At 42.2% G+C, this 26,607-nt stretch overlaps 3 protein-coding genes across 11 annotated transcripts in view; 2 read left to right on the top strand and 1 right to left on the bottom strand.

Annotated features, from left to right (window-relative positions):
• Positions 1 to 26,607, top strand: part of B3GALT5 (beta-1,3-galactosyltransferase 5) — a 132,287-nt gene that overhangs the window by 49,245 nt on the left and 56,435 nt on the right. The window lies entirely within an intron of this gene.
• GET1 (guided entry of tail-anchored proteins factor 1) lies at positions 173 to 10,808 on the top strand. Its single transcript, XM_083608818.1, has 5 exons — positions 173 to 576; positions 3,193 to 3,358; positions 6,081 to 6,148; positions 7,335 to 7,449; positions 7,938 to 10,808. Exons 1-5 carry the CDS (start codon positions 454 to 456, stop codon positions 8,009 to 8,011), a joined length of 546 nt encoding a protein of 181 aa, XP_083464944.1. The 5' UTR covers positions 173 to 453; the 3' UTR covers positions 8,012 to 10,808.
• On the bottom strand, positions 9,497 to 26,607 carry LCA5L (lebercilin LCA5 like). 9 transcript variants are annotated; one of them, XM_083608756.1, is made up of 8 exons: positions 26,342 to 26,607; positions 24,914 to 25,664; positions 19,835 to 20,361; positions 18,210 to 18,347; positions 16,806 to 16,899; positions 13,700 to 13,800; positions 11,522 to 11,651; positions 9,497 to 11,086 (listed from the first exon to the last, which is right to left on the bottom strand). In XM_083608756.1, the coding sequence occupies exons 2-8, from the start codon at positions 25,350 to 25,352 to the stop codon at positions 10,332 to 10,334; spliced, it is 2,184 nt and encodes a 727-aa protein (XP_083464882.1). In that variant the 5' UTR covers positions 25,353 to 25,664; positions 26,342 to 26,607; the 3' UTR covers positions 9,497 to 10,331. The 9 variants fall into 9 exon arrangements, with proteins under 9 accessions (XP_083464882.1, XP_083464885.1, XP_083464886.1 ...); XM_083608759.1 differs by having other exon boundaries at positions 9,497 to 11,077; XM_083608760.1 differs by having other exon boundaries at positions 19,835 to 20,340.

Below are 26,607 nucleotides of genomic sequence, written 5' to 3'. Positions count from 1 at the left end.
GTCCGTCCCACCCATAAGGAGAGGCCCGTCGACTTCAATGCGTTCCTAAGTCGAAGAGGCGGAGGCGGGCTGCTCCCCTCCACCTGGGCGGGTTTGATAGGCTGTTTCGGCAAGAGGGTGACAGTAACTGTGACATGTGCGCGCGTGCGCACACATAACAGGAGCGCGTGAGCTCAGCGACCGCGGTTGTTATTACGAAAAAAAAAAAATCCAGCAAGGCACAAACCACGGGGCGGGGGGGGGGGGTGAAGAGGGAGGATGTGCGCTTGCGCAGTTTGAGAAGCGGCCGCGAGCCCGAGCCTTTTCTGTAGTGTTCCTTCTCCCCCTCCCCCACCCCGTTATTCTTCTCTGGCGGAGGCGGGAGACTGGCAGCCGCTTTTCTCCGTCTTCCTCGCGTGTCTCTACTCCTTCCCCTTCCCTCTGCCCTCCCCCCCGTCCAGTCCGGCCTGAGACATGGACGAGGAGGTTCTAGTGGAGACGGGAGACGTGACGGGTGACGGCGCCTGGTTCCTCGTGTTGAGCTCCGTGTTCTTGTGTAACCTCCTCAAAATCCTCCTGCCCTCTTGCTCCTCCATTGTAAGTGACGTCAGCCCGCCGGGTTCCCATAGCGACGGCGCCCCGATCCGCCTCCCTCGCTCTGCCTGGGTGGGGAGGGCAGCCGCCTTCCAGCTGGGGCCCGAGTTCAGGGGAGGGCCGAATGGTCGGCCGGGGCGGGTCGAGCGGAGCGTCTCCCAGCCCAGCCGCCGACATCGCTAGGGACGGCCCGATCTTTATCGCCCATTTTTCCTCGGGAGTCTCCCTGTGGGCCTAGTGCACACTGAGCTTTACTCTGAGTAGACCCATTGAAATTAATGAACATGTCTTAAGTTAGGCCAATTTATTTCTATAGGTTATTTTGAGGAAACGTCAATGCCACCCTAAGTCATTTTCGTTCTCGCAAGTACGGAAGCAGCGAGGTCACTCTGGATTAGCAGGCAGGCTATCCAGGTGATGGATGTGGCTGTTCTGTTGTTTTATTTAAAAAATAAGAGGTCAGATGATCATCTTGTCGGAGCCATTTACATTGATTGCACTTGGAGGCATTCAGGGCAGAGAGTATATGGAATAAAACGGCCTGGATGGAAGCTGTATTTCAAGCTGCCTTGTTTGATTCCTAGTCTGGGGAAAAGGTGGGATATAAATAAATATAACAACAACAGAACATTCTTTGGCTGTGAGGTTCAGATTTGGAGTCAGCCGAAAAAGTATGCAGCAGGCATGTCTTTCAAATGGAAATAGCTTGCCACCTTCCTAGCTATTTGGTGAATTTTGCTTTTCTCCAAATTGTAGAGCCAGCACAGCCATTAGGCAGGGTGAAGCCACTGCCTCAAGCAGCCGAACCCAACCCCCCAAACTCCCCCGTGCCCTGCTTTTTCCGCCATTGGTGGAGAAGCACCACCAATTTTGGGCAAGATTCCATCCATTTGGGGTTAATCTCACCCAGAATTGGTGCAATCTTGCCTGAAATTGGCGCCTGGCAGCAGCACAGCAGGCAATATCTGGCAGCAGCAGGTATGGTAGCAGCAGGGCGGTACTTCCCATTTGGCCTCAAGTAGTGAAACAGGACACACTGCCCCTGCCAAATTGCAACACAATTCTCAGCAGTTTAAATGTATGCATGCTTTGAGAGAAAATACCCATAATTTAACATAGTATTAAAACACTTATTTTAAAAGAGGATCAATGTAAAAAATGGAACAGAATTATGGAACAGAAACAATCAAAAGTGGCAGACTAGAAATCGATGCACCCATCCCTTGGCAGGGATTTTGTGCGTTTGGACATTCTGGTCCAAGCATGATACATTGAAGAGTTGGGAAGGGGGTAGACTGCTAGCAAAGTTCTTTCTAGGAAATTATTCATTGCTTTTCATTTAAAATTCCGATAAACTTACAAATAGGGACATACCTAGTAGTTGGTTAGGTTGGCCCCCATCAAGGGCACAAACCCTGCAGGAAGGGCACAAAAATCACACCTCTCCTTTCTGCCTTACAGTGGCTAGGAGTCTATCTGCCCGCACACTATTAGAAGCGTTCACTGGCGGAGCATGAAAGAAAACCTTTTTGAGTTTCTGTTCCATGAGGGCAGGGTGGGGGGAATGGGGTGCCGATGTAACTCCTAGTCAAGGGTGCAAGGCAGCCTAGGATGCCTCTGCTTACAAAACATTGAACTTAAATAACTTGGGGCACGCTTCAAAGTGTACTTGGATCAAGCTATTTAGGAGAGGGACTAAAAGACTGCTTAGAGAGAAGTAAGCAGTAACTACCGTATTTTTCGCCCTATAGGTCGCACTTTTTCCCCTCCAAAAATGAAGGGGAAATCTGGGTGCGTCCTATGGGGCGAATGCAGGCTTTCGCTGCACCGACCCCTCTCACTCTCCAAGCTTCAGGAAGACATCCGCAGCCTAGGCAGCCCTGCAGGAGTTCCCGCAGGACTGTCTAGGCTGCAGATAGCAGCCTGCTTCCCGGAGTGTCGGGCGCCCTGAAAGCAGAGCGCCCGGTGCTTCGGGAACACATCCGCAGCCTAGGCAGCCTTGCGGGAGGTCCCGCAGGGATGTCTAGGCTGCGGATAGCAGCCTGCTTCCCGGAGCGTCGGGCGCTCTGCTTTCAGGGCGTCCGGCGCTTCGGGAACACATCCACAGCGTGGGGAGCCCTGCAGAAGTTCCCCGCAGGGCTCCCCACGCTGCGGATAGCAGCCTGCCGCCCGGCGCGCGGGGCGCCCTGAAGCAGAGCGCCTCACGCGCCAGACAGACATCCGCAGCGTGGGGAGCCCTGCAGGAGTTCCCCGCAGGGCTCCCCACGCTGCGGATAGCCTGCCGCCCAGCGGGCGGGGCGCCCTGAATCAGAGCGCCCCTCGCGCTGGGCAGACATCGGCCAGCCCCACAAGCTCAGGGGACAGCAGGGAGGTGCAGCGCCGCCATCCCGCTGTTCCTCGACCTGGTTCGGTTTCTCCAACCTGCTTTTTTGGGGGGAAATAAAGGAAAAAATTTTTTCCCTTTATTTCCCCCCAAAAAAACTAGGTGCGTCCTATGGGACGGAGCATCCTATGGGACGAAAAATACGGTATGTTTTAGAACAAATAAATTCATTTTCTTTTTTAAAAAAGAGGAAAGTGATGGATCAACTGGTGTTTGGACATCTTTCTCTTTGTCAGATATCCAGATTGCTACAAAAGGATGCTGAGCAGGAATCACAAATGAGATCTGAAATTCAGAACATGAAGCAAGAACTTTCTACCATTAGTATGATGGATGAATTTGCTAGATATGCCCGACTGGAAAGGAAGATTAACAAAATGACTGATAAACTTAAGACTCATGGTAAATACTTGCTACTTATATTTGCATCATTAGCCTAACTTTCACTTCTGTTTAATTTTTTTAGATTGTTTGTACTGTTCTCAGTATTTTTAAAAACATGTTTTTTAAAAAACATGCATAATATAAAACATGACTATATTAAATACCTCCTTCATGGATCACTGCCTTGTCATGGCAAAGGGGCTTGAATAACTCAGAGAAGCTATGAGCCGTGTTGTGCAGGGCCACCCAAGACGGACAGGTCATAGTGGAGAGTTTTGACTAAACGTGATCCACCTAGAGCAGGAACCAGTAAGCCACTCCAGTATCCCTGCCAAGAAAACTTCATGGACAAAAACAACAGGCATATAAAATGAGCCCCTCAGGTTGGAAGGCGTCCAACATGCTACTGAGGAAGAGTGGAGGACAAGTACAAGTAGATTCAGAGCTGATGAAGTGGCTGGGCCAAAGCCAAAAGGTCGCTCAGTTGTGGATGTGCCTGGAAGTGAAAGGAAGTCCAATGCTGTAAAGAAAAATATTGCATGGGAACCTGGAATGTAAGATCCATGTACAAAGGCAAGCTAGTGGTCAAAAATGAGATGGCAAGAATAGGGAGTCAGATAAAAGGAACAACTGGCAAGTTTGGCCTTGGAGTTCAAAATGAAGCAGGGCAAAGGCTAACAGAATTCTGTCAAGATAAAAAGCTGGTCATCACAAACTGTGTCGACCACAGCAAACTATGGCAAGTTCTTAAATAAATGGGAGTGCCTGATCACCTCATCTGTCTCCTGAGAAATCTCTATGTGGGACAAGAAGCTACAGTTAGAACTGGATATGGAACAACTGATTGATTCAAAATTGGGATAGGAGTACGACAAGGCTGTATATTGTTTCCCTGCTTATTTAACTTATATGCAGAATTAATCATGCGAAAGGCTGGACTGGATGAATCCCAAACCGGAATTAAGATTGCTGGAAGAAATATCAACAACCTCAGATATGCAGATGACACAACTTTGATGGCAGAAAGTGAGGAGGAATTAAAGAACCTCTTAATGAGGGTGAAAGAGGAGAGCGCAAAAGATGGTCTGAAGCTCCACATAAAAAAACCCCCTAAGATCATAGCCACTGGTTCTATCACCTCCTGGCAGATAGAAGGGGAATAAATGGAGGAGGTGAGAAATTTTACCATATTTTTCGCTCTGTAGGACGCACCGGACCATAGGAGGGGGAGAACAGGAAAATAATTTTTTTTCTTGTTCTCCCCCTCTAAAACAAGGTGCGTTCAAGGGGAGTTCCCGCTGTGCTCTGGAGGCTTCAAGCGGCTACCTTGGAAGCCTGGAGAGCGAGAGGGGTTGGTGCGCACTGACCCCTCTCGCTCTCCAGGCTTCAGTGAAGGCAACCCGAAGCCTCTGGAGCACAGCGGGAGTTCCCTCTGGGCTCCGGAGGCTTCAGGTTCCTTTTGACCTGCTCTTTGGGGCTGGCATTGGGGGGAAGCACTGCTTTCCCCCACCGCCAGCCTCAAAGATCCCTGATGCCTTTGGAGCGCAGCGCAAGTTCCCGCTGCGCTCCAAAGGCTTCAGGCTTCGGGGACAGCCCTTGGAGCCTCCGCAGGACAGCGGGGTGCAGGCACCTTGCTGCCCTGCGGAGGCTTTGCACAGCCATCCCCAAGCTAGAACAGCGAGACAGAGCGCTCCACAGCACTCCATCTCCCTGTTCTGGCTTTGGGCTTAGCTGCGCAGCCTGCATTCACTCTATAGGACGCACACACATTTCCCCTTAATTTTTGGAGGGGAAAAAGTGCGTCCTATAGAGCGAAAAATATGGTACTTTATTGGGCTCCATAATCACTGCAGATGGTGACAGCAGTCACAAAATTAAAAGTCGCCTGCTTCTTGGGAGAAAAGTGATGACAAACCTAGACAGCATCTTAAAAAGCAGAGACATCACCTTGCCGACAAAGGTCCGTATAGTTAAAGCTATGGTTTTCCCAGTAGTGATGTATGGAAGTGAAAGCTGAATCGTAAAGAAGGCTGATCGCCAAAGAATTGGTGCTTTTGAATTATGGTGCTGGAGGAGACTCTTTGAGAGTCCCATGGACTGCAAGAAGATCAAACCAATCCATTCTGAAGGAAATCAGCCCTGAGTGCTCACTGGAAGGACAGATCCTGAAGCGGAGGCTCCAATACTTTGGCCACCTCATGAGAAGAGAAGACTCCCTGGAAAAGACCCTGATGTTGGGGAAGATTGAGGGCACAAGGAGAAGGGGACGAGAGAGGATGAGATGGTTGGACAGTGTTCTCAAAGCTACCAACATGAGTTTGACCAAACTGCGGGAGGCAGTGGAAGACAGGAGTGTCTGGCGTGCTCTGGTCCATATAGGGTCACAAAGAGTTGGACACAACTAAATGACTAAACAACAACGACATATTACCGTAAATACAGCAAGCTTAGGGATCTGCTGATACGTCAGTTTCAAGGCAGTGATAGTGTTGTGTTATTAATATTTCTATATCCGTGTTTTGTGAACTACAAAATGTTTTTGAAAAAAAGCAAGGAAACAGGTGCCGGAGACTAGGTTTTATTTTTCGTTTCTAATTATACACCCATAGCCTCTAGAATTTGAATTTTAAAGAAGCAAGCATCCTTAAAGTGGAAACAAAAGTTATTTTTATCAGTTGAAAGTAAAATCATGTCTCCTATTAATGTAAATAATGCAAATCATACTTGTTTCTTTTAACAGTGAAAACACGAACAGCTCAACTAGCCAAAATAAAGTGGGTAATAAATATTGTATTCTACATTTTGCAGGTAAGTAAAATTGGTTTATATATGGAAGCCTTTCAAAGCTAACCATGTGAATGGGCCTTTTTTTGCAGTGGCTCTCCCTTTGTGGAATGCTCTCCCTAGGTGACTTTATTACATATCTTTAGGCGCCAGTCAAAAACGTTTCAACCAAGGGTTCAGCTGATTAACTTTGCATGACTTTTAAAATGTGTTTATAGGAGGGGGGTTATTGGTCTGTTTTTGTTTGATTTTGTATTTGCATTTTGTACTTTTCTGTTGTGGACTGCCCTGGGATCTTCAGATGACAGGTGGTATACAAATTTAATAAATACTAAAAATTGATTAATATTCCTTAGCCATGTGCCATAATATCCAATGTTTATATTCAGAAACAAATTCCCTGCACATATCAAATCAGGTATTGTTTCGCATGAAGAAGCATTCAGTTATGTGATATGCATGCACACACACTCTCTCGTGTGTGTATTGTTTTATATGAAGGTGCATTCAGTTATGTGATACGCTCATATACGCCAGAGATGTATAGTCCAAGCACAGATTTACCATCTGAGTGAAAATTAGGCCATTTGCTCTGCCTTTTCATCTGGCAACCAATCACATGAAGCTGTGTCCAGTGCCATGCACTCTGAATAGTCCAGCATAGAAAATGCAGACTTCCCAGCTGTTACAGTGCAAGCCAAGAACTGATGACTAATCAAGAAGAGGCTGTGTTCCTCATATGGGGCGAGGGCCAGGGTTCTCACTTTGTGTGGCACTGACTTTGAGGTCACAGTACAGTTGTACCTTGGTTCTAGAACGAAATCTGTTCCAGAAGTCCATTCAACTTCCAAAAATGTTCGAAAACCAAGGCGCAGCTTCTGATTGGCTGCAGGAGCTGCCTGCACTCAGTCAGAAGCTGCGGAAGCCACGTCGGACATCCAGCTTCCAAAAAACGTTCACAAACCAGAACACTCACTTCTAGGTTTGCGGTGTTAGGAAGCCAAAATGTTCGAGTCACAAGGTGTTCCAGAACCAAGGTACCGACTGTAGTTGTATTGATTTTTCAAACAGTGGGTTATTTTTAAGGATAACATGGGCATCTAGCACTTGCTAGGCATCAGAAATGCTGACTGCGCAGCTAGAAGTAAACAAGAACTCTTTTATTTTGAGGTTTTCATGCATAATCATGTAACGATTGTTTTAATTCCAGGCTGCCTTAATGATCTCACTAATCTGGAAGTATTACTCTGAACCAGTTACTGTGCTTCCAAGCAAATGGCTAGCTCCACTAGAACGTTTAGTAGCTTTTCCAACAGGAGTGGCAGGTAAGCCTATATTATTTTAATGCTTCTCAAGCTTTTCCAGGAATTTCATATATCTTTCCTATCTTAATATTATACATGAGTTGATTTTGAATGCATTGCCACACCTCTGCCTTCTCAGATTCCTGAATACTTGCAGAAGCTAATAATGCTTGGCTCACTATGTTAAAATGAATAAGAGATGCAGTGAGAGCACTGTTTGTTGTGTAACTCCATAATTTACATTGGAGAAGGAAGAACTTAGTGGATTATGCCCATAGTCACACACCTTTCATTTGCATAGAGATTCCAGATTACACATACTAGTGGTACTGGGCTTTATATAATTCTTCTGAATCAGTAGTTATCTCATAGATATATCCTTATGCAAGTGTTTTCTGCAACTACTGGTGTTGTTACTGAATCTGATTTCTTGTCCCTACATGTTTAAATATGTATGTTTTAGTTACTGAGAATACTAGTGTCTTACAGCATGTATTTCTTATTTTTAGGTGGTGTTGGCATTACTTGTTGGTTGGTGGTTTGTAACAAAGTTGTGGCCATTATGCTTCACCCTTTCAGCTGAGAAGGATTCCTAGTTTCAGCAGACTTCTCAGTTTCTTGTGAAATACAGCATTCATACATTGTACCATCTGGAATGTACATGCCTATGAAAAGCAGGCAGGGTTTGGGATTGAGTAATAAAGCATCAATAAATCTTAATACAACATTCTGTTAATATTTTAATATATTGTATTGTATTGTGTAAAGTTTCTTTTCAGTTTGTAACCTGCAGTGCTGGGCATAAGTTCTATTTAGATTGACAGTTGATCAATCCTAACCATGGCTACTCAGAGTAAGTCCCATTGAATTCAGTGGGTCTTAATTCTAGGTAAGTGAGGTTAGGATTGCAGCCTATGCGCATGTAATGGTTTTAAAGCCATGTAGACATTTTAAAAGTGAAAGGAAAATAGCTTTTTAAAATAATGTGGTTCCTTTAATTTTGTCCACATTTGTTTCTCTATTGTAATTTCAGTGTTGTCAAATATGTTATGATTGACTGTTCACTACCACAGTACAGACATAATATACTATAGTTCACTAAGCTAGGAACAAGTGTCAAGTCCACATTCTACCAACTTAGCAATTCAATCCTGGGAACTACAGGATTGAAGCTTCAGCATTTCAATCATGGGAACTACAGTTCCCCATTACATCAGGCTAAGATCTAAAATGAGGATCAGTTTATGGTTTCAGATTCCGGTTAGTAAGTTATTATGAAATCACAGGTCCCCTAAAGGCATGGTATGAGGAGAGGGGAAGCACACAGGTCCAACATTTTTTATGGCCAGGAACTTTCCAGCTAATCTAGCCCGTATTCTGTTTTTGACTGTATCTGCCTGATATCAATTCCTTCCTTCTCTGATTCTTTTTAAAGAAGATTTTGATTAGTATCAAAATATTACTGGAAGGGTCTTTGCCTTATGCAACAGTGGCTCTTTCTCCCCCTCTTGGCCACATGCTGTGTTTTTGCTTAGAGAATTCAGCATGATGCATATTTTATTCTAGCCACTTGTGTGTAAGAAATAGGAGATGTGAGAACTTACATGTTAGATAAAATTTCCAAACAACCATTGACACAAATAAACTTGCTGGATAGGTTTGTGCTAAATCTGTACCCATTTGATGACTGAAAGAATTTTAGATTCCCATGTAGGGAATAATATAGTTCTTAACACAATGCTATGGCTCCCTCTACTGCCCAGGTGATCTGCTGGCTCTGTCTGCAGCACATGTTCCTCTCCCACTTGTATTGAGCCCATGTCTGCTGCTTTAACAGAATACTGTACCACTGAAGTGGTGCTGGTGTGCAGCTTCCCTGATCCTAAGTGCTCTAGGTACATCATGGCAGTAAGATCAATCTCCTATTTGTTAGGAACAGATGAAATGATACATTGTTGCAGTTGTGTGTGTTTAATCATACTGGGTCCTGTTGCATATATTGACACCTCTTTGTATTAATTATGTTCAATATTTTGTGTTCTAAGAAGGAAAATAAAAGAGAACAAAGTTGTGGGTAGCACAATATTTAATATTTAAATTACCAAGAATGTTTGATTAGAGGAAGAGCTTTTAATGGCTGTTTCGAATGTTACCTGTTTTCCATATTTGGGGTTCAGTTACAATAGTAAAAAACAATATGGATATCCAATTATAACCATAGAAATTACTGTAACCAACGTATCTTCCTGCAGTGAGAAATTTGTATAGACAGATGAATTAGTCTGTGTAGTCTGAAGATGGCCAAATTTGAGAGTTAATAAAATAGGCCTTACTGTCATTCTTCTTTCTGGCAACAGCCCCATAACTTGCACCCATTATGTCTATATCAGATTACACAAATCAACATGGCTGGGTCAAAAGCACCCCATTTGAAGGCCACATCTAAGTATTCACTTTCCTAACTGGGACCATGTAGATAATTTGAATCACTGCATTCATTTAAGAGGCTTTGTGGAATGGAATAAGTGAGAAAAATTATGCAGTGCCTCATTTTTCTATTGTAAATACGCATTAACTGTCTTTTTCCCCAATAAGCTTTACCACCAATGCCTATTCAATGCAATTCTTTCCAATGTATTCTTATTTAGAGCTCTAGTAATAGACCTGTCATTGTGCTTCATTTCAATTTTTAAAAATGCACTGCAATATGATGATTTCATTGTTAAATATAAACTGATAACTTGCATGCATGTTTTCCTGCAATGGAATATAAAATGTCTACTACTTATGGTAAATGAAACTTTCTCGGGGGGGGGGGGGGACCCAGTCTGCAGCAGTTAATGAATTATTTTCATATACTGTGTGTGTTTTAAGCTGAAAATATTGTTAAATTATGGCAGTAATTATTTAAAGTTTTCCAGGAAGGCAAATGTATGGAAAACCTTTATATGGGCTTGTTTGGAATCGCCACACTGCAAACCATCATTGACTTGTGAAATCTCATAAGACTTTTCACTCATCAAAGTTTTTTTTTCCTCAACTGCCTCTTTTAAATTAAGTTTTGAGTGACTGTCCTTTAAGATGCAGCTTGGACCAAAGAGTTCTTCCATAAGAGTGGTTTTCTTTTCTGTTGATACTGCAGGAATGTGTTCTTTGCCAAGCGTCGACATGGTGTCCTTTTGCCTTGTTTTGGTAACCTTACCAAATGACGGTTCATAGACACTGCTTGAATTTTCTGCCTTAAACTCAGGTATTTCACCCTGGTGTCTATTCACTTGTCTACTACTGCAGGTGGTGCTTGTGTTGGACAGTGGACCTGTTGAAGGGTATCCCTGATGCAAATTTTCAACAGCTTCTGAAAATACATACTGTTTCTTTAATGTGGAAGGTGTTTTGTATCTTTGTGTTACTGTTTCCATTTTATCACAGCTCACTTGTTTTGGCTCATTTTCTTGTTTTTCAGTTGCAACTTCTTCCTGGTTATTCATTTTTTGTTGGATGTCATGTGTGGACTCCAATGCTTGGTCTGTCCTTAATTTCTCAAATTCTTCTTTCAACAAGTTGAGCCTTTGTCTTTCCCTCCTGTTTTTCTGTCTTTCTAGGTTTTCACATCTGAAAAGTTTTTCTGTATTTGGACATATCTCTTCCCCTAATAACTCTACAAAAGAATATTATTATTTCAACAGTAAAAATTCTTAGAAGTCAGTCAATAACATTTTTATATCATAATTTTTATATTCAGACAGAAATTAAAACACTGCAGGCACATCTATAGATTTAGTAGCTACAAATGACCTTAAACACAGAATCAGCACCCTTAGCAAATCAGCTTCTGGGAACTCCCCACCCACTGCTTAGCTGAATTCCATGTGTCGGCTGAGAAGAGGTAGGTTGAGCAGAGGGCAGAAGGGGCAGTGTGTATGATTGTGTTTATATGTTAAATGAGTGACTTTTGGGTCTGGCCCCATCCAGCCTGGCTCAAGAGTATTACACTAAGATAATCTACCCTTTGGGCTGAAAAAAGACTCTCTACTGCTGCTGAAAGATTTGCTAAATCTGTAGACACCTCAGATTCGAAATACTGTTAAGATACCTGTGCATGCTATATTCGAAATCTGTTGCATTGTTAATTTTTGATTTTGAGGAACTTCTGTTTTTGATTCCATCTCTTTATCCACATCACATAGTTTGTCTTTGCAATTAATATCTTTGGTTGTCAACTCCTAAAGAAATAATAGAAAGAAAAACACATATATGTCAGTTTGATTTGCACTTTGTAGCTTTCGAATGTCTTTGAATAGCAGCAAGTGATGGATAGATTTCAGTTCTTAATCCGTGACCTAATTTGCCTCCATAAAGTAGACAGAATCTATCTGAACTCCCAGCAAATTAACATAGGCTTAAGGGTACGCTGGCTTCAGCCTCATACTTTGTTTGGAGATGGTCTAAAATGAATGGGATCACATGAGTCCCAACACACTAAAGTCCACAACACAGGAAGATAAAGGTAAAGGACCCCTGGACAGTTAAGTCCAGTCAAAGGCGACTATGGGGTTGCAGCGCTCATCTCGCTTTCAGGCCGAGGGAGCCGGCGTTTGTCCACAGACAGCTTTCTGGGTCATGTGGCCAGCATAAGTAAACCACTACTGGAGCATGGAGGACCGTAATGAGTGCCAGAACGCATGGAAACATCGTTTTCCTTCCTGCTACAGCGGTACCTATTTACTCGCATTGGCATGCTTTCAAACTGCTAGGTTGGCAGGAGCTGAGACAGCAATGGGAGCTTACCCCGTCGCGGGGATTCGAACTGCCAACCTTCCAATCAGCAAGCCCAAGAGGCTCAGTCAGAGTAGAAAAATGTCTATTAAATAAAACAAGGACTTGTCCCCTGTGATTCTCTGACCATAAATCAAAGAAACAAAGTGGCAAGGAGGGTTTTTTGCTTTCCTCACAAGTCCTGTTGTATGAACTTAAGATGCCACCTGGATCAGACCAAAGGTTTATGTCAGCATTCTGCTTACACAGATGGCAATGGCTCACAAGTAGAACATGATCACAATAGCACTCCCCTGCTCAAGATCCTCAGCGACTGGTACCCAGGGATATAGGCCTTCGATGCTGGAGGAAACAGCCATCAAGACTAGGCCATTGATGGCCTTGTCCTCCATGAATCTGCCTAAAACCCTTTTAAAGTCATCTTAGCTGTTGTCCATCACTGCTATGCACTATGTGAAGAAGTACTTTCCCCCTGTCCTGAATCTCCCAACATAGTGGTGCAACCCATGAAAAGTGTGCAGTGCAAACATGTCTGTCATTTCCTGCTCTTATCTAGGAACTGGACAAAAACTATGATATGCAATGAGAAGTCCACAGTTTCTCTTTCATGTCCTTACCAAGCATAGGAGTGGTGAAGAGAAACTGCAAGGCAATTTAAGTTCACAGCCCCTTTTCCCTTCACTATCCTGTTGCTAAAATGTAATTACTATCTCAATATCCTCTTCAAAGCAGAGGATGGTGCAGTCATACTCTAATATATGGTGGAGGCACTTGCACAGATTTTTTCACTGGGTGTTCATACAGCTGTGCCAAGAGCAAATAATACAACATTAGGTTCCTTGTGAATATCTTATGTCTTATCTAGCCCTTAATTATAATAGTTGGACTTGTTTACCCAAGCTAACACAACAATCCTCGGCGTGTTTACTGAAAAGTGAGTCCCTCTTCCTATTATTATTTTATTATTCAATAAATTTATATACCACCCTATACCCACGGGTCTCAGGGCAGTTCACATGCTTTGCACATAACACTAACTCAAGTAATGCATTAGCCCTGAAAAACTATGAGTGGCAAGCCAATAAGAAGCCTATAGCTCATGGCTTATTTGGAGCAAGACAAACCATGAACCAAGGTTCCATCACAAGACAAAGACAAACCATGGCTTAGCCACAGGTCATGACAGCCACACAGGGCTTAGGAAGAGTGCAGCTGCCACTATGGTCCTTACTTTAGGAACCAGCATATTTGCTTGTTTGCGCTAGCCAGCATTTGGCTCAATGTTTCATGCAAGCTGGAGTCACCTCAATGATGAAGTAAACCTATTTCAATGAGGACAATGTTATTTTCACAATGTCGCTGTAATATGATTCAGGAAACTGAATGTATGTTAAGGAATCTGCAATTTGCAGGAAGAAATGAAGCTATAAGGCACAATACAGCATGAACAAGAGTGGTTTAGAGTTGTAAAAGGATTAATTCAGATCTGCCATACCTCTTTTAAAAAAACAACTGAACTTTTCTCTGCCTCGTGCTTTTGAAGAGCTGTTGCTTCTAGATTCACATCTACTTGTACCGACTTGGAGACATTGACAGCTATGAAAAGACAAGAGGAAGTAAATAATGAGACGTATCCCCTCTGCACTCCTGAAAAATGAATATGAAATGCTTATGTCTGAAATTGGTGGTGGGCTAAATATGGGACAATAAACTGAAATTCAATCCTGAGACAAAAGTTCTATGGGCAGATGCTTCATCAATTCAGGGAGATGGCATTCAGCCTTTTCTTGATGGATTACATTTCCCTTAAAAGTTGGGTCAGTGGATGCCTACACAGCCTCTATGGAATGAAGCACCTTTCATCAGCTGAGGTTGATGTGCCAACTGTGAACTCTACTCAGTAGAGAGCCTGGCCATGGTAATCTGTGTTCTGGTAGCATCCAGGATCAGGTACTATAACATGTTATAGATATGACTGCCTGGAAGCTACAGTGTGAAATGCTGCCCCTAGCCTACCAACTTGGACTGGATGTTTGGGTCATTGCAATGCTGCTACAGGAATTGCAATTGCTTGGACTCTCCACCAACTGGCAGTGACTCTTCAGGATTTTAGACCGTGCATTCTCAGTACTACTTAGGGATGTTGGAGATTCTACATGCAAAGTAGTTCCTCTTCCATAAAGCTGGAGTCCCTCCTTCCCACTTTTTAAGGACTCATTTGGTGTGGCATACGTTAAGCAGTCCAAGTTGTTTGAAAAAGCTAGAGTAAGGTGTTACTTTTTGTTTCGTGGCTTACTGAGAAACCCACCTTTGAGCTGCACACACAAGCAAAGCTAGTTTCATCTCAGATGTCCTCAGAGAGGTTGGTACTTCAAGGTCCTCTGCCTTTGTCCAGTACTGGACATACAAGATGAGATGAATTCGCCAGTGGGTGGTCTTCGCTATCTGGCCCCATTTTTTTTCTTTACTTAATTAAGCAAAAAGCAGGCCAGCAGCTGAGCTGTTCTGCCACCTTGCTGCTGCCCCACAAACTGAAACCTCAAATGCCATTTCCCTGGCTGGGAAATAGCTTCTGCTACATAGAGATAGCCATTTCTTTTTCTGATGTCCATTGAAAGGAAACAGAAATGACATTGTTCCCCCACGGTTGGGATTTAAGTTCATATGGTGGAACAGTGGCCTTTGGCTTAATTAAGTACAAAAAGGAAGAATGAAAAGACCACCCACTTGCCATTTTATCTCACAGGGAATCACACCAATTTATTTTTTATTTAGTTGAACTAACAAAGGCTAATTATGTGGCAATTGATGAGTTGAATTAATTGAAGAAATGGTGTGGGTGATCAGGAGTGGGGATGCCCATTAGCATAAGAGTTTATTCGAAGTGATTTGAATGGTAAATCATTTGGTTTGCCTTCTGTAAAATGTAAGCTATAATAGTTTACATACTATAATAGTTTACATATAATAGTTTTTAGAAGACATCTGAAGGCAGCCCTGTTTAGGGAAGCTTTTAATGTTTGACAGACTACTGTATTTTAATATTTTGTTGGAAGCAGCCCAGAGTGGCTGGGGAAACCCAGCCAGATGGGCGGGGTATAAATAAATTATTATTATTATTATTATTATTATTATTATTATTATTATTACTATATTGGTTTTTAAATTTGCACCTATGAATATAAATTAGCACATACAAATGTGCACCTTTTTTCTCTTTTGTGTTTGGTGCATATACTCTTGTGGTGGAGCAATGCATAAGTGGGCATAACTGGACTTACTCCCCCCAAAATGTGCAGGAGATTGCTGTCTTTCTTTACAATGATAGACATGTCTACTCAGTTCAATGAGTGTTACTCTCAGGTAAGTATGTATAGGATTGCAACTATAAACAAACAGAAACGTGTGCTCGCAAGTGTATACACACATACACACACAGCTATAGATAAACATATATACACCTACACACCCCTAGATACATATTGTGCAGTAGTATTCATGGAGCTTTAACTGGTCAACAGGAGGGGCTACCCAATGTGAGGGGACAGTTCCATGAGGGCTGCAGTCAATATGCAGGCTGCTTTACTGTACCATCTCCATATTTCTAACTGTAAACCAAGCTGTTGGATATAGCTTGTTGTGTTATAATTAAACATTTGATGCTGCATTTGGGTATTTCATCAGCCCTACAAAAATTACAGAGCACAGGAAAATGCAGTGACATATCTTGCAAATATGTACTATTAATACCTGCAGCTGAACAAAAATTGAAATGATATTATGGGCACTCTTATTTTGCTGGTGTGATATCAAATGCAGGCTTACCCAAGACACTTAATCAGGACAGTAGAAATTGCAGACTGAGGACTAGGGGGAGCTATGTACCTAAATGTGTACCTAGAGTGGATTGGCTTTTCTTATGGAATGACAATGATACAAAGTTTTAAATCTTGCACAGTAATCTAGCCAATTTACTTCTGATTAACCCCCAGCCCAATCATTCTCAAAGCCATAAAGTTATGAAAAAACTGTAAAATAATGTTGAGATTTTTAAAAATACAAAACTGTTGCTGATATTTAGAATTTGTTGCTGAAACCTCAGTTCAGTAAGTTGCTGATGGCAGAGCAATCCCTAACCCTGGCTGGACAACAGCAGTCTTTGTGCAGCATAGGTGCTACTGCTCACACCAGCCAGGGTAGAAAGTGGGAAGCAGGGGAGAGAAAAACCTCCTGTACACTATACCAGCCAGGGACTGGCATAGTGAGTGGGTCTAGATTGGCCCAGTGCCATCATGTGCTGGCAGTGGAGCTGACTCAGAATCTGGTGGATCCCAGCGCAGCTCAGCCCCTTCCACTCACCGGAACACCACCCTTTGGGGCTTTCTGTTTGATTTCACCAGTGATACCACCCACTCTTTTAGTGAGCAGTACAGCAAAGTGCTGAGCCAGAGGCATCAGTGGATCTCTTTTAGGCTGGTCAGAGGGAGGGAGACATTGCAGTCATTAAAAATAATAATAAATACTGCAGAGTTTTCTAATACAGTTTTGGCACATGAAAGCGACATTCCGCATTAAAAATGAGCAGAAAAACATTATGCTACCTTTGGGGGGAGACTCTGAACCACCTTTGTCCTGTTGACCTTTAAGCATCCGATTTGCATAAATATTTCTCACACCAAGTTCTCGTTCTTTTTCCTATAAAAACACAGCAGTAAGCTAAAAAAATGCAATACAATTTATTATATGGACCTCAATTATCTATGTGGCCTAATTAGCTGAATTCACTATACATCTTCCATAAAGCACCATCTTATTTTATTCTCTGTAAAAAGCATCTTTGCTTAGTCATAATTTCAACAGGCCAAATAGTCTTTCGCTTGTTACTCGAAAGAAGGATGGAGCTTGTTTGGCTGAGATTGCCCCTGAGAATTCTATCCGGCATGTCCTTTTAGATTGGGTGGGGGGAATCTCTTTCATCCGAAGGCCATATTCTCTTTTGGACAACCTTCTGGGGGCCACATACCAATGGTGGGCGGGATCAGAGGCAAAAGTGGGTAGAACAACAAATAGGAATTTAACATTTGTGCAGGAGGCTTTCTTCACACTCGCAGGGCACATTCCAGCCAGGCAAAAACACAGGAAGGGTACAAAGCAGAGCTACCTGGTGAGTGGGGAGCATGTGTGACCCGGGGAGACTCCTGAGGACCAGATAGGTTCCCTATTCCTGTTTTACGTTTGCTATGGGACTCCATGGCACCACAGCTGTTCCTGACAATGACAATGTGGTATTGAAAGCACTAATTCTTGGCACTACAAGTTGAACTGCAAGTTACTAAAAGGGTAACTTCTAAAGCAAAAATCAAAGCTGGTGAGTATTTAGTTCAATCTTTGCTTCATATCTGACATTTGTGCAACTGTATTAACTATTTACTTGTAAATGTGCTATAGCTTTTTTTTTACAAATGGACCACTGCAGCTTTATGTAGTCGCATCCATTCAGTGGAACACCCTCCCAAGGGAGATTTGACAAACCTGCTCCAAAGAAAGTTTCAGGCAGATGGTTAAAACTCACCAATTTGACAAGGATTTTAAAATCCCTGCCAATGTCTTATCTTGTCTAGCTGCTATCTTAGTTTCAATTTGTGAACTGATTTTCTTGTTAATTGTATTGCCTTTTATAATGATTATAGTATTTTAAGCTACTTTTTGAGGACATGTGACCCAAAAGCGGCCATGAATCTAATTATAAACAAACAAAATCTGACTATATTTTATCGTTCACAGCTTATAATGTCTGAAACTTGAAACACAAGAAACCAGATAACCAATCTGTTCTCTCATTCAGTGTTTAATAGCCACACTTAGGAATACTTTTATTTTTGCACTAGAATACATGTTTTTAAAGCAGCATCTCCCCTCGCCTCTATTAGACATTGTAAGATGTGCAAATGCTCTCTATAAATTGCTAATTCTCTTATAATAAAATAAACTTGAGGCTTAAATACCTTGATTTTTTGGTTAAGCGACTTGATTTCCATTTGCAAATTCGTGGTAATCAACTGAGCTTCAAGAGTCTTTTTCTTCTCAACTGCTAACTGATGACTAAAGGAGGTATTATTCAACAGCAGCTGCTTTTCTAAGACCTAAAGATATTACAAACGCATGACCATGTACTTTATCTCCTGCCTACTGAGAATTATACAATATTAAATGTAACAGGACCGAAGTACTACAACAGACATTGCAAATTTTAATAAACTTCTTTGGAAAGATGAAAATCCCCATTCTTATTAATGATATCAGTGGTTTATACTACTTTTAAAAATAATTTGATTTTTTAAATAATGAGAACAAGTATGCTTATGGTAAACAAGTGTGGTAGGAAACTGTATCCATAATCAGAAATATTGTATCATGTATTCTCTCCCTCCCTCTCTTTTGAAATCTAGAAGGAGAAACTTCCATTCCCATAGCAGTTAGTTAGTAGTGAAAATACTGTATTTACTCGAATGTAATGCACACCTTTTTGGCCAAATTATGCTGCAAAAATTAGGGCACACATTAGATTTGATGGCACCAGCAAGTACCCTTTTGGTTTGGAGGTTCTGAAAATTGAGGTGCACATTAGATTTGATGGTGCATTAGAGCCACATAAATACAGTGGGTCAGTGAAAAATACATGGTGAGGCTAAGTCAGTTCTATCAGCTTCTTTAGCCATTCCTACTCCTTTAGTGCGTTTCTTCTTCCATACTCCAAAGCAGAAAATAGGGAGGGCTCAAACATAAAGTGTGGACTGACCCATATACCTGAAACTTCAGGTTGGCAGATACGGAGCTGTGCAGTTGCTTTTAGTATTAAAATGATGGACTACTCTAAGGTGTGGGATGATTTGATGGGTCCTGCTCTGTTTCTTTTCCCATCTCAAAGATGCAGGGTAGGGCTGCGTTAGCGGCTTTAGGCAAATCACTATTAATCCAAGTCTAAACACATTTACTCAGATGGAGCATTAATTTCAATAGGCCTTATTTCTAAATAACTATACCCAGGCCTTGTGAAGCTACTATCCTATACCAGAAGACATGTATAGAACCATCCTGTTAATCTCAATTCCTTGTCTGTAATTGGGGCAATAGTGACCAATCCCATGTAAAAAAACTATTGATTCCCATTCACAAGGCTCTAAACCAAAAACAAACACTACAACTCTAGACTGCAATTTAAAATGAAACAAAATCTGAAAGTACTAAGGTTTAATACTACTGTATTTATGTGAATCTAATGCACACCCTAATTTTCACAATGTAGTTTGGCCAAAAAAGGTGCACATTGCTTTCGAGTAAATACGATAATAATAGCTTTGAAATAAGCTGTTCTGGTTCCTAAGCTCCAAGTGTGTAGTTATGCACATGGAGTTCCTGCCTGAGCAGGTGTCCTGTGTACGTTATGGTGTTCTGTGTACAGAGCTGTCCCCATCCCTAAGGTAAATAGGAAAGCCTCAGCACACTCAGGAACTCCTGCACATCTGAACAATAGCTTGGCCAGGACTGTTAATTAGAAATCTAGCAGCACTCTGATATTTCTTGCTGTAATTCTAGTTACATTGCACATTAATATACTGCACATTAGTACCTGAATTCTCTTATCACCAATTTCCATTCTTTGTGTGAGGGTGTTTAACCTGCGTCTAAGTTCTCCTCTTTCTGCGAGATTCTTGTCTTCTGAAAGTTTCTGCAATGCCAGTAAGGTATCTTTTGTCTTTAGTAGTTGTGCCTCAACTTCTCTCAGTTTCTTGGACGCACTGCGCTCCTGCTCTTGAGATTTCCTAAGAAGTACCCTGAGAGTCCTCACTTCACCACACTGTTTTGCTAGAAGATCAGGCAGATTAGTCTCTGCATTTTCGTATTTACTTATTGCTTTCAAATGTCGATATTGAAGCCGCTTCAAGATCTGATTTTCCATGTTAGATGCCTCCAGTTTTTTCTTCAGAACAGACACTTCATTTTTCAGCTCTTTAACTTTGTGAAGCCTGGCTGACAATAAGCGGCAAGCTACATTGTTCTTCTGGGAAGTGATTATAGTGCTAGTATTGAAAAAGCTCTTTTGCTGCTGTTTCTTCTTAGGAAGTGTTTTACCCCCTACATTAAGAACAAAACAAGCTAAAATGGTATAAGACTAGAGAGAGTAAGAGAATGTAAATCCATATAACAGAGATGGGGGACCTGTGATCCTCCAAATATTACTGGATCACAACTTGCATCATCCCTGACCATTGGCCATGATGACTGCAGCTGATGGGGCTTGAGTCCAAGAACATTGAGAGGTTTTCTGTCATTTCTATATAAGTTGCTTAATAGAAGTTAAATGCATCCTAAGGTAGTGATAGAATGTGCAAAAGACTTTATTGTTCAAACATGTTGAGCTTATATATTCATTGCATCATAAAATTCACTGCAGTTCCCCCAAAGATTGTATAACTGATACAATAAGTGTCAACCCATATGGGTGATCACACTTGCTGTCTCCTTAAATAACTAAAAGATTAGGCATGTGTGAGGCCATGTTCAAACATCATACTAAAGATGGATCAGCATACTTTGAATGAGGCATAGTGTTGCCTCAGACTCGCATACCCTCCTCCTCCCATAGATTGTGAGGAGTTCAGCAGCTTTTAGTTAACCAAAACTTGTTATGTTGCTACGTGGGGCTCCCTTTGAAGGTGACTCGGAAACTGTAATTAATCCAGAATGCGGCAGCTAGACTGGTGACGGAGTGGCTGCTGAGACCATATAACATCAGTCCTGAAAGATCTTCATTGGCCCTCAGTAAGTTTCCGAGCAAAATTCAAAGTGTTGGTGCTGACCTTTAAAGTCCTAAAAAACCTCAGTCCTGTATATATGAAGGAGCGTCTCCACCCCCATCATCCAGCCCGGACACATCATCCAGCTTCGAGGGACTTCTGGTGGTTCCCTCGCTGCGAGAAGTGAAGTTACAGGGAACCAGGCAGAGGGCCTTCTTGGTAGTGGCGCCTGCCCTGTGGAATGTCCTCCAGCAGATGTCAAGGCAATAAACAACTATTTTACTTTTAAAAGACAACTGAAGGCAGCCCTGTTTAGGGAAGTTTTTAATGTCTGATGCTGTATTGTTTTTAATATTCGTTGGAAGCCACCCAGAGTGGCTGGGGAAACCCAGCCAGATGGGCGGGGTATAAATAATAAATTATTATTATTATTATTATTATTATTATTATTATTATTATTAGCATTAACTATGGTTAATTCAAACAAACTAGCTGCAGAAACCATGGTTGGCTTGTTTTAAACTAACCATAGTTAATGTTAGCAACACAAGGAACTGTGGTTAACTACAGTTTCCAGACACAAAAGTAGACATGAAAGATTCTGAACTCTACTGTGCAGCTGTGCAGTAAGTGGGGAAGGAAGGATCACAAGTCTGAGGCTTGTGGGGACCCATTCATATTATGCACATTAAAAGAAAAGTATTTATCTGGGATGGTTATAAACTTCTAAACATTACAAAAGACCATAGCTAAAATACAATAATCCATTAAAATACAAAAAATAAAAACAGATATAACAGTTCTCAAAAAAAGCCATCTGATATTGCCTGTAAGTCATCATTCTGTGACAGCCTGTAAACAGAAATAAGTTTTTATCTTCCAACGAAACATGTACAATAAGGGAGCTGCCTAACTTCAATGGGCAGTGTGTTCTACAAGCAGGTATTTGAAGAAAGGGTATTGTGCATTTGTTAGCATGTGCAATATGTCAGCATTAAAATGCATACCTGTAAATTCCCCACAGAATACTGGAAAGCTTTTACCTGACTCCATTTCATACAGCTGACATCAATGTTCAACAGGAGAAAAACTCTGGGAATACTAGTCCAAGACAAATTATGCATCTGTGGAGCAGCAGCAGTCCTGGAGGGTCTGCCTCCATATATTCCTGGATGGCATCTTGTTTTATTTATTTATTTATAAAAAATATTTATTTGTTTAAAAAAATTATATACCGCTTAACCACAACTTAACTTGAAGTGGTTTTCTAAAGATACAGAAAGTTAAAAAAAAAATGGAAACCAATTAAAACTACAGAAGCATACTTCGTCTAAAATACCTGCTGGAATAATAGCTATCTTGAAATGCTATATTAAAAAGAACAGCAGCTGTCTCTAAGTAAGCAGCTACTGCTAAACAGGCTTGCAAAACACAGTAACTGAACAAGGCCTCGAAGTTGGCAGTTACACTCCGACGTGAGAGGTCACAGAAATGTTTTCAAAAGCACGCAAAACGCAAATGGCTACACAGAGCATTTCTCCACATTCTTAAATCAGATAAAACGAAAAAGTGAGTAGCAGTGGGGCAGGCGGTGTGTGTGGGGGAGCTGCACTGCTCACCTGGCTTCCCAACGGCAGCCACGCTGCTGGTTATTGAGAGGGGCAGAGGCGAGGCAGAGAGGCGAGGGAGCATCAGACTGGCTCCACCTGCGCTGCTGCACTGAACCACCTTCCCACCTCCCACTTTTGGTACCCAGAAGTGAAACTGGCGCTGGGAAGCCGCTCCATCCCACTCTGCCCCGCCAAACACTACAGTCTAGAGCCCTTACTAAGGAATATGAAGTCCTGGAAAGCAAAAGAAAAACAAAACAAACTTTCCATTCCAAGGAACTAATCAGTAAGTTAACCTCGTTGGAGGTAAAGGTCTCTAAACTCAGAAAAAAAGAGATTTGGGTTCTGAATTCTGAGGGAATACATCCATACAAGTATCCCCTCTATTTTAATTTCATTTTTAAACCTTTTCTTTTCAATTTTTAGTTGTCTTAGTGAAGATCCAATACAAAATTCAGTTTTAGGTTTTTGCTTTTTTTAACTTGGAATTGTAAACATATTTTACTTCTATTCGGAAATTGTTATTTTTCTCTTTTTTCTAGTCTGCAGACCATTTCAACACGTTCTGTTCATAGACCTTAGTTTGCCTACCCATGTTCTATGCCTTAGCTCCCTATGATGTTCAAACACTGTTTTTGTGTAACTCCTTCTTTCAAAGAGTTACAGGTTCTACAGATTTTCAAAACAGCGTTTCTTAATTAATGGGCATCATGCTCATTCGACAGTAGATAGTGTAAGCTGCATGGAATTCAGCTCCTTTAGAGTAAAGCACAGATTCAGAAAAGTTAAAGCAATGTGCATGTCCACAAATGAAGCTTTATTTAGGTCTATGCAATCTACATTCCTATATATACCCATATGTACAAGAACAGCAAGTCAGTGTTGGCTCCAGGTTTGATGGCTTGTATCTAGGTTCTCCTGACATGATTACCTGGCATTCATCAGAGTGTTGCAGTCACCATTGATGTCGAATTCCCAAGGGGTGGGTCTGGGTAGGGGAATTTTAATATTTCACAATACATCACCACAATTTAGCATCACTCCAGAGCACTGTGGGAAATTAAAATGGTGGCTTCCGTACCCCTAATTAGGGTTGCCATTTTAATTTCCCACGGTGCCCCAGAGCCACACTATGTTGGGGGCATTGTGGCAAATTCAAATAGCAGGTCCCAGACCCCCAGTAGTCAACAGGAGGCCCAGACCAGGTTTCAGTGGTGCACCCTGTTCTGAAAGGTGCCTGAGGATGCCATGTGTTGATGCTGGGTCTGGGGAGAAGCATGCAAAGCACACTGTGATTGTGGTAGGGAAAGAATGAGCAAGGGCAGTGACATGTTGGGGTGGAAAATAGAATGGATGAATACAGGGGAAGTTTGCCTAGACAAAGGTAGAAGGAGAAGGGCATGATTATCATTACATTGCAGGGTGATGGGGAAGGAAGGAAGGTGGGCTAGATATGAATTAGTATGCCTTCATAGCAAATAAAAAACATACTGCTTCTCTCTTTTGCTTGAAAACATTGCATGATCGAAAGAAGCAGGTGTGAAATCAATAAAGTTACTGGGACTATGCTCATTTATTGCTTTCCAACAGTTCAGAGCTTTGCTTTCAAGGGAGAAGAAACCATAGCAATTTCCCTCAAGTAATTCAATTAGTTTCATTTGGGATTTAACGTTCTTTGGAGCAGATGCTGGAAGAGGGAGTGTTGCAAAATATATTTAGGGCATATCTCTTAATTTTACACACACATTTTTCAAGATAACAGGTGGTTCTAAAATAATGTGGTGGATTATAGATTTTACTATGCCATTGCCATCATTTGTTTTCATTCATAATGCTTTCAATTCTTTTCTGTCTCTTTTGCACACATGAAAACTACAAAGCTTGAAGGTAATGCTGAAGGTTAACTTTGCCTCAGAACTTCACCCACAGACTGCCAACTCAAATACTAGTGCTGGGATGGAGAGCTGTCATACAGACCCCGGAGGGCTGCCCACAAAGCTATGGGAACGTCTAGCAAAACACAACATACAAGCAGGCACTAGCTGACTTCAACTCTCCTTTCCATCTGGTTTTGCCCTGCCTTTCCTCTGCGCCCTACTCTCCCTCTTTTTAATGCTTCTTCCTACAGACAAGTGGTTTCCAAAAAAATATAGCATTTGAACAAGGGGCACTTCAGCAATAAAAATGGAGAAGCACAACTGTCAGTTCTCCAGCAAAGCCATGGTCTTCATTAGTTCTGTCATAATATGTCAACAGTAAGCTAACATTAGCAGTGATCAGTGTGGTCCACCACCTTCTTACCTTTGGCTTGGTGATCATTTTCCTTTGTTTTCATTGATAATTCCTCCTCTTTGGTTTCTGGCTGTTCTAAAATACTGCTGTATCCACTGCCATTGCTGCAAGGGGTTTCTGAAGAGTATGTGTGAAAATCTTCATAATAGTAGACCTGAGAATTTCTGCAGCTGTTCTGCTCTGAATAACTGCTGCTACTGCTGCTAGCCCTTCTTGAAACATCCTGGTTGAAGTCGTTGGAATAGTCAAGCTGAAAAGTTCCACACTGACTGGAACACTTACTACAATGGCTAACTTTAGTGCTGCATTTGCTTTGGGTGCTCTTGCAGACCCTACTAGGAGAATCACTTGGACTTCTACTTTTTGTAACTTGTTCACATTTATTGTCTTCTTGGACTACAAAATGGAGAATGTAGTCATCTGAAGCCATCATTCCATTGTTAGACATCCACTATCAAAGTCAAGAGGATTGTCAATTATATTGAAAACCACAAAAAGAACATGGTGCTTAAGTCAGAATTTGAAATTATGCTGTTTTGTCACTGCTTACTCAGGGCCTCATCCTTTGTTCTTTGGAAGTAGTTTGCTCTAATTCTGCACAATAAATCTTCACAGTTTCTGTCACCTTTATTATATAATTTACTTTCCAAAGATGTGATGTGCTTGCACTATAGACTATATTCGTAGCACTGTCATCCACAAACTGCAATTCCTCATGAACATTCCTTGCGTTCTGAGTTCACTCAAGGAACTAAAATGGCTAAAAGAAAAGGAACAGTATTGACATTTTTATATACTGCAATGCAAAGGATTTAAACTTGCACGGGAAAATTTTGCGTCAGCCCAAACTGCCTCCAGACAAATGTATGCAGCCACAGCATTAGTCTTGGCAATTAAACTGAGAAAGGGGAACAGCAAGTCACCCTTTGCTACTGCAGAAGCCCACAAAGAACCAAAGGCCCCTAACTGTATGACCTACCTTTCACTTACATGTTTAAAAATATGTTTAACTTGCGGAGCCCTCTACTATGCAGCTTTTATATAAATGAAGCTGAATTCAGAGATTCAGAGAAAGGCAAGGACAAAGCAAGCGATGGGAGGAAGTATTGAGAAACGACATGGGACAACAGTGGTGGGAGGAGAGAAAAAAACTTCTGAAAAGTTTCAAAAATTAAAAGAGGAAATGTTGGGGGATAGTATCACTGCGCCAGGGGATCAGTGAGCCCTGGTATAGGGCTGCAATCTCACTGCGGGCGGCTTCCCCCTCTCCTGGTTGGTGGGGCTGGAGGAGTCGCGGGGGATTAACGACAGAAGCAATTCCGGCAAGTTCAAGAGGAAGGATAAGGGAAGATCTGCTGCCCCCCGAAGGAGCGCGCCTCCTACAGTCCCTTTATGATCCCCACGTGCTCCGCCTTCACCTTCTTGGACCTCTCTTACCCAGAGCCAGGACCAAGAGCAACTCTTACTCCCTGTGCAGCTCAGGGCTTAGGCTTCTTCCCTTCTCCCGCGCGCAGACAGAAGCTTCCACCCCGCCGCTCCTCTGTCCACGCTACCTGGTTCCTTGGGCTACATGGGCGGAAGGAGTTGTTTTCAGGTCTCCGTTACTGTGGCAACCGCAGAACTTCGCCGAGCGTCATGGGACTTGTAGGACTGGACAAAAGGGCCTCGTCGCTCGCAGCCCGCCTCTCCTTCTCCACCGAGGC

Source organism: Podarcis filfolensis, assembly GCF_964270895.1.
Source record: "Podarcis filfolensis genome assembly, chromosome: 4".
NCBI classification, from domain to species: Eukaryota; Metazoa; Chordata; class Lepidosauria; order Squamata; family Lacertidae; genus Podarcis; species Podarcis filfolensis.
The sequence above is the reverse complement of the archived record's forward strand: the minus strand, read 5'-3'. Positions and strand labels throughout refer to the sequence as shown.

What these genes read in the sequence shown, in the direction of transcription:
- GET1 (XM_083608818.1), top strand. Translation starts at nt 454, where the DNA reads ATGGACGAGGAGGTTCTAGTGGAGACGGGAGACGTGACGGGTGACGGC. An exon ending in TTGTATTCTACATTTTGCAG is followed by an intron (nt 6,149 to 7,334) that starts GTAAGTAAAATT and finishes TTTTAATTCCAG; the next exon opens with GCTGCCTTAATGATCTCACT. An exon ending in TTTTCCAACAGGAGTGGCAG is followed by an intron (nt 7,450 to 7,937) that starts GTAAGCCTATAT and finishes TCTTATTTTTAG; the next exon opens with GTGGTGTTGGCATTACTTGT.
- LCA5L (XM_083608756.1), bottom strand. Translation starts at nt 25,352, where the DNA reads ATGTCTAACAATGGAATGATGGCTTCAGATGACTACATTCTCCATTTT. An exon ending in AAATGATCACCAAGCCAAAG is followed by an intron (nt 20,362 to 24,913) that starts GTAAGAAGGTGG and finishes ATACCATTTTAG; the next exon opens with CTTGTTTTGTTCTTAATGTA. An exon ending in CAGTTGTTTTTTTAAAAGAG is followed by an intron (nt 11,652 to 13,699) that starts GTATGGCAGATC and finishes TTATTTCTTTAG; the next exon opens with GAGTTGACAACCAAAGATAT.